General features: G+C 43.3%; 1 protein-coding gene across 5 annotated transcripts in view; it reads left to right on the forward strand.

Moving 5' to 3' along the window:
- Window positions 1–14,213, forward strand: part of dennd4a (DENN/MADD domain containing 4A) — a 155,838-nt gene that overhangs the window by 122,883 nt on the left and 18,742 nt on the right. For all 5 annotated transcript variants that reach the window (XM_078530153.1, XM_078530156.1, XM_078530157.1 and 2 more), the window contains one exon: window positions 13,155–13,330. In XM_078530153.1, coding sequence (XP_078386279.1) covers window positions 13,155–13,330 — 176 coding nt within the window. The remainder of the gene's footprint in view (window positions 1–13,154; window positions 13,331–14,213) is intronic.

Genomic DNA, 14,213 nt, shown 5'->3' on the forward strand with positions numbered 1-14,213 from the left:
GGGTGGGGGCCATGCAACATGGGCAAACTGCCAGATAAACCATTGCAGGTATGCCTATGACTGCTGGGGGGGGGTGGATTTTCTCCAAAACCGTGGGCCCAGCAGAGGAACTTGCTGGTGGAAATGGAAGGACCCTCAGCCACTCTTCCCTTGACAATGACACCCCCTGCCCCCACACCTCACCAGGACCTCTCTGACTCCTGGCTTCCCCAGGTGATCCCTCCCCACTCACCTTGGTCTAGGACTCCAGCGACGATCCTCATCCTCAGGCCTCGTGCAGTACCGGCAGTGGCCGCTGCTCCCACAGCTCTGAGGCGGAATAGCCATCTCACTCCAGAAAGTGCAGAGGGAGATTACCCCTGGTGGAACTGGGAACCCCGATGAATGCCTAATTGGGACTTAATCCCAATGGGACTTCTGGTAATGGTCACAGCAGAGTTACCACCAGCTCTCCAGCCAGTGAACAGGCCCACCACCGCGAGCATCAGATTCCACCTATGGGCTTTGACCAGCTGAGTGGGCAGTAACAAAGCACAGAAGAGCTCCAGAGGCCAGAACTGAGATGGTTGAAAGTTCTACCACTAATTGAGGGGAGCACTGGAAACCAGGGCCCAGGGACTGTAGAACATGAGCTGGGATATCAGGTTGGAGGAAGTTACATGGGTCAAACCCATAGAGGAAATTTTAAAGAGGGCAGGAATTTTGAATTTGATATATTGGCAAAATTGATGGTGGACAAGGACAGGACTGATGGGAAAGCAGAACCTGTTCACAAGAACCCAAGAAAGAGGAGCAGGGAGTTGAGGATTATCAGATCAGCCATGATCTCATTGAATGGCGGAGCAGACTTAATGGGCCGACTGGCCTACTTCTGAACTTATGGTCTTATTGAGTAAATCATTGGGCCCGCTGAGCCTGCTCTGCCACTCAGTACAATGATGGCTGATCATGGGCTTCAACTCCATTTTCCCGCCTGCTCCCATATCCCTTAATTTCCTGAGAAACCAATAAGCCTTAAATATATTCAGTGATGGAGCATCCACGAACCTCTGGGATAGAGAGTTCCAACCTTTTGAATGAAGTAATTTCTCCTCCTTAGTCATAAATGATTGGCTGCTTATCCTGAGACTATGCTCCTGTGTTTTAGATTCCCCAATCAGCAGAAACAATCCCTCAGCATCTATCCTGTAAACCCCTTCAGAATCTAGTTTATTTCAATGACACCGCCTCTCATTCTTCTAAACTGCAGACACTATAGACCCAATTTACTTAGCCTCTCATCATTGGACAAACCCTTCATCCCAGGGTCTAATTTAATGAACACTTGCTGTACTGCCTCCACTACAAGTACAGTATATCCTTTCTCAAAGGTGAAGACCAAAACAGCGCAGAGTATTTCATTTGTGGTCTCGCCAATGTCCTGTACAACTGTAACAAGACTTCTTTATTCCTGTACTCCAATCCACTTGCAATAAAGGCCAACATGCCATTTGCCCCCTGAATTGCTTGCTGTACTCGCATGTTAATTTCCTGCATTCCTTCTACGAGCGCACCCAAGCATCTCTGAACAAAACATTTACAAGTTTCACACCTTTTAAAAAATATTCTGCTTTTCTATTCTTGTGACCAAAGTGAGTAACTTCACATTATACAACATCTGCCATCTTGCCCTCTCACTTAACCTGTCCATCTATTTGCATCCTCCCTATGTCCTTCCCACAGCTCACCTTTTCACCTGGCTTGTATCATCAACAGATTTATGCATAACTGTGCAAAATATTTGTTCATTTCATCTGCCATTTCCTTATTATCTACTATTAACTCCCCATTGTCACTCTCTAGAGGACCAACACTCATTCACTCTTTTCCTTTTTAAATACCTGTAGAAACTTGCTATCCATTTTTACGTTTCTAGCTAGCTTCCTCTCATACTCTAATTTCTCTTGATTAACCTTTTAGTCATTCTCTGCCGTTCTTTATATTCTGACCAATCATCTGACCTGCCACTCATCTTTGCACAGTTAAATGTTTTTTCCTTAAGCTTGATGCTTTCTTTAACTTCTTTAGTTAACCACGGTTGGTGGGTCCTCCCCTTAGAATTTTTCTTTTTGGTGGGAATCTACTTATTCTGAGTATTCTGGAATATCCCCTTAAATGTCTGCTATTGCTTCTCTATTGATCTATCCCTAGCCTAGATTCCTAGTTCACTTCAGCTAGCTCAGCTTTCATGCCCACATAGTTGCTCTTATTTAAGTTCAAAATACTAGTCTTAGACCCACTTGTCTCCCTTTCAAACTGAATGTAAATTTCAGTCGTATTATGGTTGCTACTGCCCAGGGGTGTCTTCACTCTGAGGCCATTGATTAATCCTGTCATACTATACAACACCAAGTCTAATATAACCTACTTTCTGGTTGATTCCAGAATATGCTGCTCTAAAAAACTATCTCGAAAGCATTCTAGGAACTCCTCATCCACGCTACTACTGCCGATCTGATTTTTCCAATTTATATATAGATTTAAAATCACCCATGATTATTGCCATCCCTTTATCACAAGCACACAATATTTCTTCTTGTATACTTTGTCCTACATTGTGGCTACTGTTAGGCGGCCTGTAGACCACTCCCACTGATGACTTCTTTTCCCTTGCTATTCCCCATCTGTACACAAACTGATTTTACATGCCGATCTCCTGAAACAAGGTCACCACTAACTATTGCACAAATGCCACCCTTGACCAACAGTGTTAGCCCTCCACCTTTACCTAGCTTCCTATTCTTCTTGAATGTCATATACCTCTCAATATTCAGGACCCAATCCTTGTCATCTTGCAGCCACATCCCTGCAATGGCTATCAGATCATATTTATTTATTTCAATGTGTGCTGTCATTTCATTTACTTTGTTATGAATGCTATGTGCATTCAGTTACAGAGCCTTTAGTTTTGTCTTTTTGTTATCTTTGTACATCTAGCCTTGACTATTGGTGTATTTTTAGGTTTTATCTCTCTGTCCCTTCCTGCTATTCTATGACCCTCATTTCCAATATTACTATTATGGGCTCCTGTCTTGACTCTACCATTTGATTTGCCACATCTACCCAAACTTGATCCATTAACCCCCTTTGAAACAAAGAAAATGTGAGCAGGAGTAGGTAATTTGGCCCTTCGAGGCTGCTCTGCCATTCAATATAATCATGGCTATTCCTCTAGCTCAATGCCATACTCCCAAGCTCTCCCCATACCCCTTGATGCCTTTACAGTCCACAAATCTATCTTTTTCTTTCTTAAATATATTCAGTGACCTGGCGTCCACAGCATTCTGTGGTAGAGAATTCCATAGGTTCACCATCCTCTGAGTGAAGAAGTTTCCTCATCTCAATCCTAAATGGTCCACGCCATGTCCTGAGACTGTGACCCTTTGTTCTAGACAGCCCCCCCACCCCTCCCACCCCTCAGTGCCTCCCACCTCTCAGCGCCTCCCACCCCTCAGCAAGAGGAAACATCATCCCTGCATCTTTAACTGCTTGCTGAACCTGAATGCTTGCTTTCAGTGATTGGTGTACAAAGACACCCAGGTCCCTTTGTACATCAACATTTCCCAATCTATCACCATTTAAATAATACTCTGCCGTTCTGTTTTTCCTACCGAAGTGGATAACTTCATACTTATCCACATTATACAGCATCTGCCATGTACTTATCCACTCACTCAACCTGTCTAAATCCACCTTAAAGCCTCTTAACACCCTCCTCGTCGCTCACATTTGCACCTAGTTATGTGTTGTCGGAAAACTTGGAAATATATAACATTTGGTTGCCTCATCCAAATCATTGATATATATTGTGAATAGCTGGGGCCCAAACACTGACCCCTGCAGTACCCAACTTGTCACCACCTGCCATTCTGAAAGAGACCTGTTTATCCCTACTCTCTGTTCCCTGTCTGCTAACCAATTCTCAATCCATGCCAATATATTACCCCCAACCCCATGTGCTTTAATTTTACACACTAACCTCTTAAATGGGACTTTATCAAAAGCTTTCTGAAAATCCAAATACACGACATCCACTAGTTCTCCCTTATCTATTCTGCTTGTTACATCCTCAAAAAACTCCATTACATTTGTCAAACATGATTTCCCTTTCATAAATCCATGTTGACTTTGTATAATCCTGTTGATATTTTCTAAGTTTTCTGTTATCACACTCTTCATAATAGACTCCAGCATTTTCCCTACTATTGAGGTCAGGCTAATTGGTCTGTAATTCGCTGTTTTCTCCCTCCCTCCTTTTTTAAATCATGGGGTTACATTTGCTACCCTCCAATCTGCTGGGACTGTTCCAGAATCTACAGAATTTTGGAAGATGACAACCAACACATCCACTAGATTATCAGGCCCTGGGGATTTATCGGCTTTCAGTCCCATTAATTTCTCCAACACTTTTTTTAGTAATACTAATTTCCTTCAATTCCTCCTTCTCACTAGACCCTTGGGAGCTATTTGTGTCTCCTTCCGTGAAGACAGAACAAAAGTAGTTGTTTAATTGTTCTGCCATTTCCTTGTTCTTTATTATAAATTCTCCTGTTTTGGACTGTAAGGAACCTACATTTGTCTTCACTAATTGTTATGTTCCTTCTGTTGGGTTGCTTTGCTCAGCGAACACAGTTGCACGACTATCTACTAATGAGCGAATTGGTAATCAAGCTGATGCAGATGAATAGACCATTGTAAGACGAAGCACATGCTGTTTATTAACATAAGTAACGGAACACTAACACAGGTGTCTTCTCAAATCAAAAACCTACTCTAACACTACTGATTAACAATGCAGTCCGTGCTACACGGAATTGGGTAATATAATCACGTGGTCAATCTGCTCACATTCTCTTAAAGGTGTATTGCACCTCAGGTTACCACAACAGTCTTTTTCTTTTTACATACTTATTAAAGCTTTTACAGCCTGCTTTTATGTTCCTTGCAAGTTTGAGGTGTCAGGGGAAACTCTTTCGAGTTATCAACAGTCACAGATTGCAACTCTTTTGAGTACAATCACAGTTCTTGGTTTCCGGGAGTGGGACATGAACCCACAACCCTCTGGTTCAAAGGCGAGGGTGCTATGAACTGAGCCACAGCTGACACCTCCTCAGCTGTGGCTCAGTTCATAGCACCCTCGCCTTTGAATCAGAGGGTTGTGGGTTCATGTCCCACTCCCGGAAACCAAGAACTGTGATTGTACTCGAAAAGAGTTGCAATCTGTGACTGTTGGTAACTCGAACGAGTTTCCTACAGGTAGGAAGTAGACGATAGAGATTTAATCCTTGCAAGTTTTCTCTCCTGCCGACTACGTTTCTCATTATTTTGAGGTGTCAGCTGTGGCTCAGTTCATAGCACCCTCGGCTTTGAATCAGAGGGTTGTGGGTTCATGTCCCACTCCCAGAAACCAAGAACTGCGATTGTACTTGAAAGAGTTGCAATCTGTGACTGTTGATAACTCGAAAGAGTTTCAGTGTAGATTCTCTACCAGCCGATCAGGTCACAGATTTACCGTGACGCCTTGCAAGTTTTCTCTCATTCTCTATTTTTCCGTTCTTAATCATCTCTTGGTCCTCCTTTCTAAACTGCTCCCAATCCTCAGGCCTGCTACTTTTTCTAGCAACTTTATATGACTCCTATTTGGATCTAATACTATCCTTAATTTATTTTGTTAGCCATGGTTGGGCTGCTTTTCCTGTTTTTTTTTGTGCCATTGCCTATCCACCATGCCTTTTAATGAAGTTCCCCAATCTATCTTAGCCAACTCACATCTCGTACCTTTGTAATTTCCTTTGTTAAGATTTAGGACTAGTTTCAGATCGAACTACTTCACTTTCCACCCTAATGAAGAATTCTAGCATGTTATGGTCACTGTTCCCTAAAGGGAGCAACAAGATTATTAATTAACTCCTTCTCATTGTACAATACCAAATCTAGGATAGCCTGTTCCCTAGTCGGTTCCTCAACATACTGGTCTAAAAAACCATCTCGTACACACTCCTGGAATTCATCCGCCACAGTATTATTGTTAATTTGGTTTGCCCATCTATATGTAGATTAAAGTCACCCATGATTACTGTAGCACCCTTGTTACATGCATCTCTAATTTCCTGTTTACTGCCATCCCCTACCTTATCACTACTGTTTGGAGGCCTAGAGACAACTCCCACTAATGTTTCCCACCCCTTGTTGCTTCTTAGCTCCACCCAGACTGATTCTACATCTAGATTTTCTGAGCCAATATCCTCTCTCACTATCGCACTGATTTCATCTTTAACTAACAATGCCACCCCACCTCCTTTTCCTTTTTGTCTGTCCATCTTAAATATCGAGTACCCTTGGATATTCAGTTCCCAGCCTTGGTCACCCTGCAGCCATGTTTCCATAATTGCAATCATATCGTACCCATTTACATCTATTTGCGCTGTTAATTCGTCTGCCTTATTGTGAATGTTCCATGCATTCAGATACAGTGCCTTTTGACTTGTCTTTTTAACGTTTTTACACATCTTTTTCTGTACTATAGCCCTATTTGCTGCTAGCCTTTGTTTCCTCTGCCTTCCACTTTTGCTTTCTACTTTCCTATCTTTCTTTCCTATCTTTTTTCCCCCTCTTGTGTCACCCCGTTCAGGTTCCCACCCCCCTGACAATCCCCCCACAGTACCTGCTAATACCCCTGTGAGGATATCGGTCCTGGTCCTGCTGGGGTGCAACAGGTCCCATCTTCCCCAGAATCGGTTCCAATGCCTCAGGAATCTAAATCCCTTCCTCCTACACCATCTAACCAGCCACGCATTCATCTGGTCTATTCTCCAATTCCTGATCTCCCCAGCACGTGACAATGGGAGTAATCCTGAGATTTCTATCTTTGAGGTCCTGCTTTTTATTTCCTAGCTCTCTATATTCTGCTTTCAGGACCCCATCCCTCTTTTTACCTATGTCTTTGGTATCGATATGGACCATGGCTTTTGGCTGTTCACTACCACACCCCCCCCCCACTCTTCAGAATGTCCTGCAGCCACTCAGTGACACCCTTGAACCTGGCACCAGGGAGGCAATGTACCATCCTGGTGTCACGTCTGCAACCACGGAAACTACTATCTGTTCACCTTACAATAGAATCCCTTATCACTGTTGCTGTTCCACCACCCCCCTCCACACACACACACACACACACACACACACCCTCCCCCCGCCACCGTGCAGCTGACACACTCGTGGTGCTAAGGACTTGACTCTTGCTGTCTTCCCCTAAGAAACCATCTCCCTCAGCAGTGTCCAAAATGGAAAATCTGTTGGAGAGGGAGAGGGACCCAGGGGACTCCTGCACTACCTGCCTAGTACCTTTACTCTGTCTGGCGGTTACCCATTCCCTTTCTGCCTGTGCACTCTTTACCTGCAGTGTGACCACCTCACTGTACGTGCTATCCACGAAGATCTCACCCTTGCGGATGCTCCACAGTGACTCCAGCCACAGCTCCAGCTCCGAAACACGGATTTCGAGTAGCTGCAGCTGGAGACACTTCCTGTACACATGATCGCCCTGGACACTGGAAGTGTCCCTGACTTCCCACATTGCACAGGAGGAGCATTCCACTTGGCCGAGCTGCCCTGTTATGACTTACCCTTAAATTGCTCCCTTTTCTTTTACTTCCTCTAGTTTAGAGAATATTAAGGACAGAAGAAATACTTACCAGGTCCTACTTAACAAGCCCACCGCTCTTCTTACTGAGGCAAGGTAGAAAATGAAAGAATCCCTCCTTCCCTCTTCAGCAAACTTCCTCTCTCACCAAACTCCAACTAAAGCACTCTTAATGCAGCCCAAAGCAGCACTTCAATGCAGACATTTAGTTTAAAGCCCTCTCTACATCGCTAGTTATGTGATTCACAAGAACACTCGCCCCAACGCGGTTCAGGTGTAGACCGTCCCAGTGGTACAGCCCCACTTTCCCCAATACTGGTGCCAGTGCCCCATGAACCAGAACCCACTTCTCACATACCAGTCTTTGAGCCACGCATTCATCTGTCTAATCTTACTTGCTCTGTGCCAATTTGCACGTGGCTCAGGTAATGATCCAGAGATCATTACCCTTGAGGTTCTACTTCTTAAATTGGTACCTAGCTCCTCATACTGACTATGCAGAAGCTCTTTCCTTGTCCTACCTATGTCGTTGGTACCTTCGTTGACCATGACGACTGGACCCTTCCCCTCCCACTGCAAGTTCCCCTCCAGCCCTGAGCAGATGTCCTGAACCCTGGCACCGGGCAGGCAACACAACCTCCTAGACTCTTGCTCTTTGCTGCAGAGAACGGTGTCAATCTCCCTTGGCTATACTGTCCCCTACTACCACCACATTCCTGTTTTCTCCCCCCAGTTGAACAGCTTCCTGTACCATGGTGCCATGGCCAGCCTGCTCATCCGCCTTGCAGACCTTGCTTTTGCTCACACAGGTTGTGAGCATCTCAAACCTGTTTGACAAGTGGAAAGTCTGAGGCTCCTCCACTACTGTCTGCTTGTTTCCATTACCTGCCTCACTCAAGGTCACATCCTCCTGTCCATCACTGCTGATCAAAACAGATGACCCTATTCTAAGAGGCGTGACCATCTTCTGGAACAAAGTGTCCAGGTATTGCTCCCCTCCCCCTCCCTGCAGTGTCTGCAGTTTGGCTTCCAGATCAATAATCCTGATCCGGAATTCCCCTAGCTGCTACATACATTACTCTCTGTCTCTTCACCTAAGTCATTAGTATAGATTGCAAATAACTGATGCCCCAGCACTGATCCTTGTGGCACTTCACTAGTCACAGTATGCCAACTTGAAAATGCCCCGCTTATGCTCATCCTTTGCCTCCTGTCCGTTAACCAACCGTTATTATCCATGCTAATATATTACCCCAACTCCATGAGCCCTGATCTTTCTTATTAACCTTTTGTATGCCTTTTGGAAATCCAGGCATATTACATCCACTGGTTTCTCTTTATGTACTCTACTAGTTAAATTGCCAGAAAACGCTTAATAAATTTGTCAAACAGGATTTCTCTTTTGTAAAACCATGTTGACTTGTTCTAATCACACTATAGTTCTCTAAGTGCATTGTTAAAACTTCCTTAATAATAGATTCCAGCATTTTCCTTGATCTTAGGCTAACCCAGCCTGTAGCTCCCTGTTTTTTCTCCCCCTCCTTTCTTGAAAAACGGTGTTACATTTGCCAACTTTCCAATCTGATGAGACTGTTCCCGAATCTAAGGTGTTTTGGAATATCATAGCCAGCACATCCACTATCTCTGTAGCTTTCTCTTAGCATCCAAGTGTGTAGGCCAACAGGTCCCAGGGATTTGTCGGATTTTAGTCCCTTAAGTTTGTCTGATGACTTTTCTCTGCTGATGGTCATTACCAGATGCATTGGAGTTTCTGTGGAGCTCTGGAGACTGGTAATGAGGATATTGAAGAGATTGAGTGTTTTTAGGTAGTGAAATTATGCATAAGAGCCTCTGATGACAAGCCTAGTTCGGAAGAGGAATTATATGGTTTTAATGATGAATGAAGTGTAGCTTGAAGCTCAACTAAGCATCAACCCAGATATTAAGAGGATGTCTGATTCACTCTGAGTGAACATTTGAGGAGGGAAAAGAATCATGGGCAGCCATAGAGTTTTGGGCATCTTTAATGTACCAAATTATCCTAAGGTGATACCCTGACAGAGAACTAAAGGGCAGAGGGCTGGTTGGGCAGCAAGCAGAACTTTGGAGAAGATTTAAAGTAGGTTGTCAAAAGCTTAGCCAGAGGTTGTGTTGAGGAAGCTTTGAGAAATATGGAAAGATGGGTATATTTGGAAAGAGAATCCCAGAGGATTGACTGAAGCTCCTATCACCAATTTGTGGAGCCTTTGGCAGGGGGTAAGGAAATAAAATCTGAGTCAGAAGAATGAAAGAAAAATGGAATATTTTACAGGGAAAGTAAGGGATAACTGCATGTACCTTGTCTGACAATTCTGAGATCAGGAATACATTGTGTCAGGAATCACAGATGCTGACTTGAGTCTCAGTGCTTTGTGACTGCCTATACAGAGGAAAGGGGAGGGAGATTAGTCATGAAGGGAGATTTGAGAAGTCAGGACTTGCTTTGTTGCGTAACGTTTGCAATTCTCCAGTCCTCTGGCATCATCCCCAAGTCTAAGGAAGACTGAAAAATTATGCCTCTACAATTTCCACTCTCACTTCCCTCCTCCTCTTCCTTGATAAAGCCAGATACAGAGTATTATTTAAGCTATGCCCTCTGCCTCCACCTGTAACTCCCCTTTTTGATCCCAAATCGGCCCTACTTCTTTTACTACCTATTTACTTTTTATATGTCTACAGAAGACTTTACGTTCCCCATTATGTTAGCTACCAGTCTCTTCATACTTCCTCTTTGCTTCTCTTATTTACTTTTTCACCTCCCCTCTGAACCTTCTATATTCAGCCTGGTTCTCAAGCGTATTTTCTATCTGACGTCTGTCACAAGCATACTTTTTCCTCCTTATCCATCTCTTTTGTCATCCAGGGAGATCTGGCTTTGTTTGTCCTATTTTTCCCTTTCGAGGGATTGTACCTTGACTGTGCCTGAACTATCCCTTCTTTGCAGATAGCCCACTGTTCAGCTACTGTATTTCCTGCCAACCTTTGACTCCGGTTTATTCAGCCCAGATCCATTCTTACCCTATTGAAGTTGGCTTTTCTCAGTTAATTATTTTTACTCTGGATTATTCTTTGTCCTTTTTCATAGCCAACCTAAACCTTATAACACGATGATCACTGTCCCCTAAATGTTCTCCTGCTGAGACTTGATTCACTTGGCCCACCCCATTCCCAAGAGCCAGGTCTAGAAGTGCCCCCCTTTTCATGTTGCACTGGAAACATATTACTGTAGAAAATTCTCCTGAACACACTCTAGGAACTCTTGCCCCTCTCTGCCCTTTACATTATTACTATCCCAGCTTATATTTGGGTAATTAGGGTTCCCACATTATAACTACTCTATAATTTTTGCACCTCTGTGTAATTTCCTTACAAATTTGTTCCTTCCCACTAGTTGGTGGTCAACACACAGCACTGAGCAATGTAATTGCACCCTTTTTTGTTCCTTAGCTTTGGCCAAATAGATTTTTCCCTTGAACCCTCTGGGACATCCTCTTTCTCCAGCACTGCAATGCTCTCCTTGATCAATACCACCACACCTCCCCCTTTTCTTCCCTGAACACCTTGTATCCAGGAATATTTAACATCCAGTCCTACTTTGAGCCAGGCCTCTGTTATAGCCACAGCATCATATTTCCACATGTCAATCTGTGCCTGTAACTCACCAATCTTATTGACCACACTCCATGCATTCACATACATGCACAGTAACTCTGATTTAAACTTTATTACTTTCTCCCTTATTCCGACCCTACCTATGAACTTACTATCCCCTATGCTGGTGCTATCTCCCAGTACACTGTGCATCTTTGTATTCCTCTCTGATATGATCTTTTCATTCCCACACCCTGCCAAATTAGTTTAAGCCCTCCCCAATAACATTGGCAAGGAATTCAGTCCTGGCTCAATTTGGGTACAATCTGTCCTGCCTGTACAGTGTCTCCCAGAGCCTGTCCCAAGATTCTAAAGCCCTAAAGGTTATGGAGTAACCAGACAGAGGCCTTCAATATAAAGAGTAACGATGAGATAAATAGTGGCAGATTGTTTCCACTGGCTGGTGAGATAGGAAGAGGGCGCACATTTCATATAATCAGGAAAGAATTAAGATGGAGAATAGGAATAATAAATATTTATGCTGAGAAAGTTGTTGAAGCAAAGCCCGTTTTTTAGAAAAGAGAATTAAATAGCTGCTACTGAAAGAAGAGTGATAGAGTGTAAGGAGTGAACAGGCGACCAGGATTGGGCTCATACAGGGAAAATACCAACAGACTTGATGGGTAAAATCAAATGTTTCTGTTCTGTAGTATTTTGTGATGGTTATGGCAACATTCTGAACCATCAATGTGTGTCAAGCAGTGAAATGAGTGATGAATTGAGTGTAAAAAAATCGCAACACTTAACCAGCAGTTAATCTGGAGGAATATGCAAGGCAGAGGATGGGGCTGTGAAACGGTTTGGTTTGAATAGCTCTGACAAAAACCCAGATACAATGGACCGAATGGCTGCCTCCTCGCTCTAAACGCGTGACACTCAGGCTTCAGTAGAGGTGTTTTGCCTGATGGGTATATAATCCTCCATATCAGTTTTACTCTCTCCTTTCAGGAACAAATGCTCCTTTATTGTAAAGGGCGATTACAACTTTGAACCTCATCAAACTTTAGCGGGGGAAGTCTCTGACCGGGTCGACACGACCTGAGCTGACACAAACCTCGCCGACTGCAACCAACCTTATCCACGGGAAGCCTAGTTATTTGTCTGCACTGTTTACCTTGCGATTTTTGTCTGCACTGTTTACCTTGTGAACCCTCTCCCACTGGTAGAATTGCAGATGGCACCACGGGTGGGAATTTATTACAGGTACCCTGTACTTGTTATTGGGTGGCACATCTTACTTTTCTAGCCATTTTATTTACTTTAGACTATAGCTAGCCTAGGCTTCGGCCATTGTAAGTAGGCCTAAGCCTATACGGGGTATCCAAAAACTGAAATGATCTGAAATCAGAACCTCAGTCGGCCCCGAGGATTTTGGATAACGGGTACGTGACCCATATTTCATATCAGAGGCAATGTTTGTAGTTTAGACAATAGAGGAACAGTAAAGAGGGAAAAGTACTTTCTGTATAGTAAAATTTGGATTCAAAAGAGGGAGTAAGTAACTACGAGAAATAGTAAGTTTCTTTCAATTAGGAGAAAATGATTTTTTTAATGTAGAATTTCTGTCTGAGGCACACTTGTTTATTTAACAGAAATGTAGCTTTAGATGAGTTACGTGTGTGAGAATTATTGCCAGTACATATTGATAACAGCACCCACATTTCATATTCATGTTCTATTCAACTTATTGCCATGAAATCGGCATTGTTGTGAACTTGACAGCCTTTGTGATTACTTCTTTGAAACAGAGCTAAAGAAAACATGCTTATTGTTCATGTTTCAGATTCTTATCTCCAGCTGTTCTCGATGTCGAACTTGCGACTCACTCGTGTATGACGAGGAGATAATGGCTGGCTGGACAGCAGATGACTCCAACCTCAACACAACATGTCCGTTCTGTGGAAATTTGTTCCTTCCTTTCCTAGGTATCGAAATTCGAGATCTACGAGGCCCTGGCAGGTAACTTGATGCTGCACCCTGGTGATATAAAATGTGAATGAACAAAGCATATCTCATTTTTTTCCCTGAGTTTTTGGGAAGTTGTGAATATTATCCGTTTATTTTCTTTCTCGTCCCAGAATCCAAAAATTATCTCCCCCTATTCGCAGTTGCTAGGAAGTCGGACGTTTCAGATCACCAACTCCTGCACAGGTCCCTTAACTGTCATTTTGAGCAGTGTGGAAAAGCCTTGGTCCCAGGGTTTCCTAGTTTGGAAGCCTTATAATGTTCAGTGAAAGTGTTTGATTTACAACATATACTCAGTAAAGGGTAGTGTTTGAAAATGTATGGCACAAATGCTAAACATGGCCTGCGTATTTTGATGAAAAAGTTCCAATTCTTGAGCCTGACTTGTGGCATTGTGCTGTTCAGTTAGAGCGATGATCAGAAACCTTCACTGTTAACACATTGAGAGCAACAAATTTATGAGGACAATTCACTTTTGCATAGGTTTGGAGATCTTTTGCCTTTTGCAAACAGGGTCTTTTAATGTCCCACAAGGAACGAAAGCTGCCATTTTTACCAGTCTGGACCACATTACATCTCAATGTCCTCTGAAGTAGTTTGCCAAGCAACTCAAGTGCACAAGTCACTTGTGAAAGAAGGGCCATGAGGTATGAGTAATAAGTAACAGTGTTGCCAATATTCCTTTAATCCCAAATATAAATATTTAAAACAATTGCCAGCCTTATAATCCTGGTGTACCAATGTCAGTCTGATGGCACCTCATTGTTCAATCACCTAGGGCAGGTAATTTTAGCCTTCAACTCTTCCAGAAATTACAGACAAATTCACTTATGATGTAGTGCTTTATGGTTTTTGGGGAAAGCTTGTAGTATGACAA

This window comes from Cetorhinus maximus, chromosome 26, assembly GCF_964194155.1.
Source record: "Cetorhinus maximus chromosome 26, sCetMax3.hap1.1, whole genome shotgun sequence".
NCBI classification, from domain to species: Eukaryota; Metazoa; Chordata; class Chondrichthyes; order Lamniformes; family Cetorhinidae; genus Cetorhinus; species Cetorhinus maximus.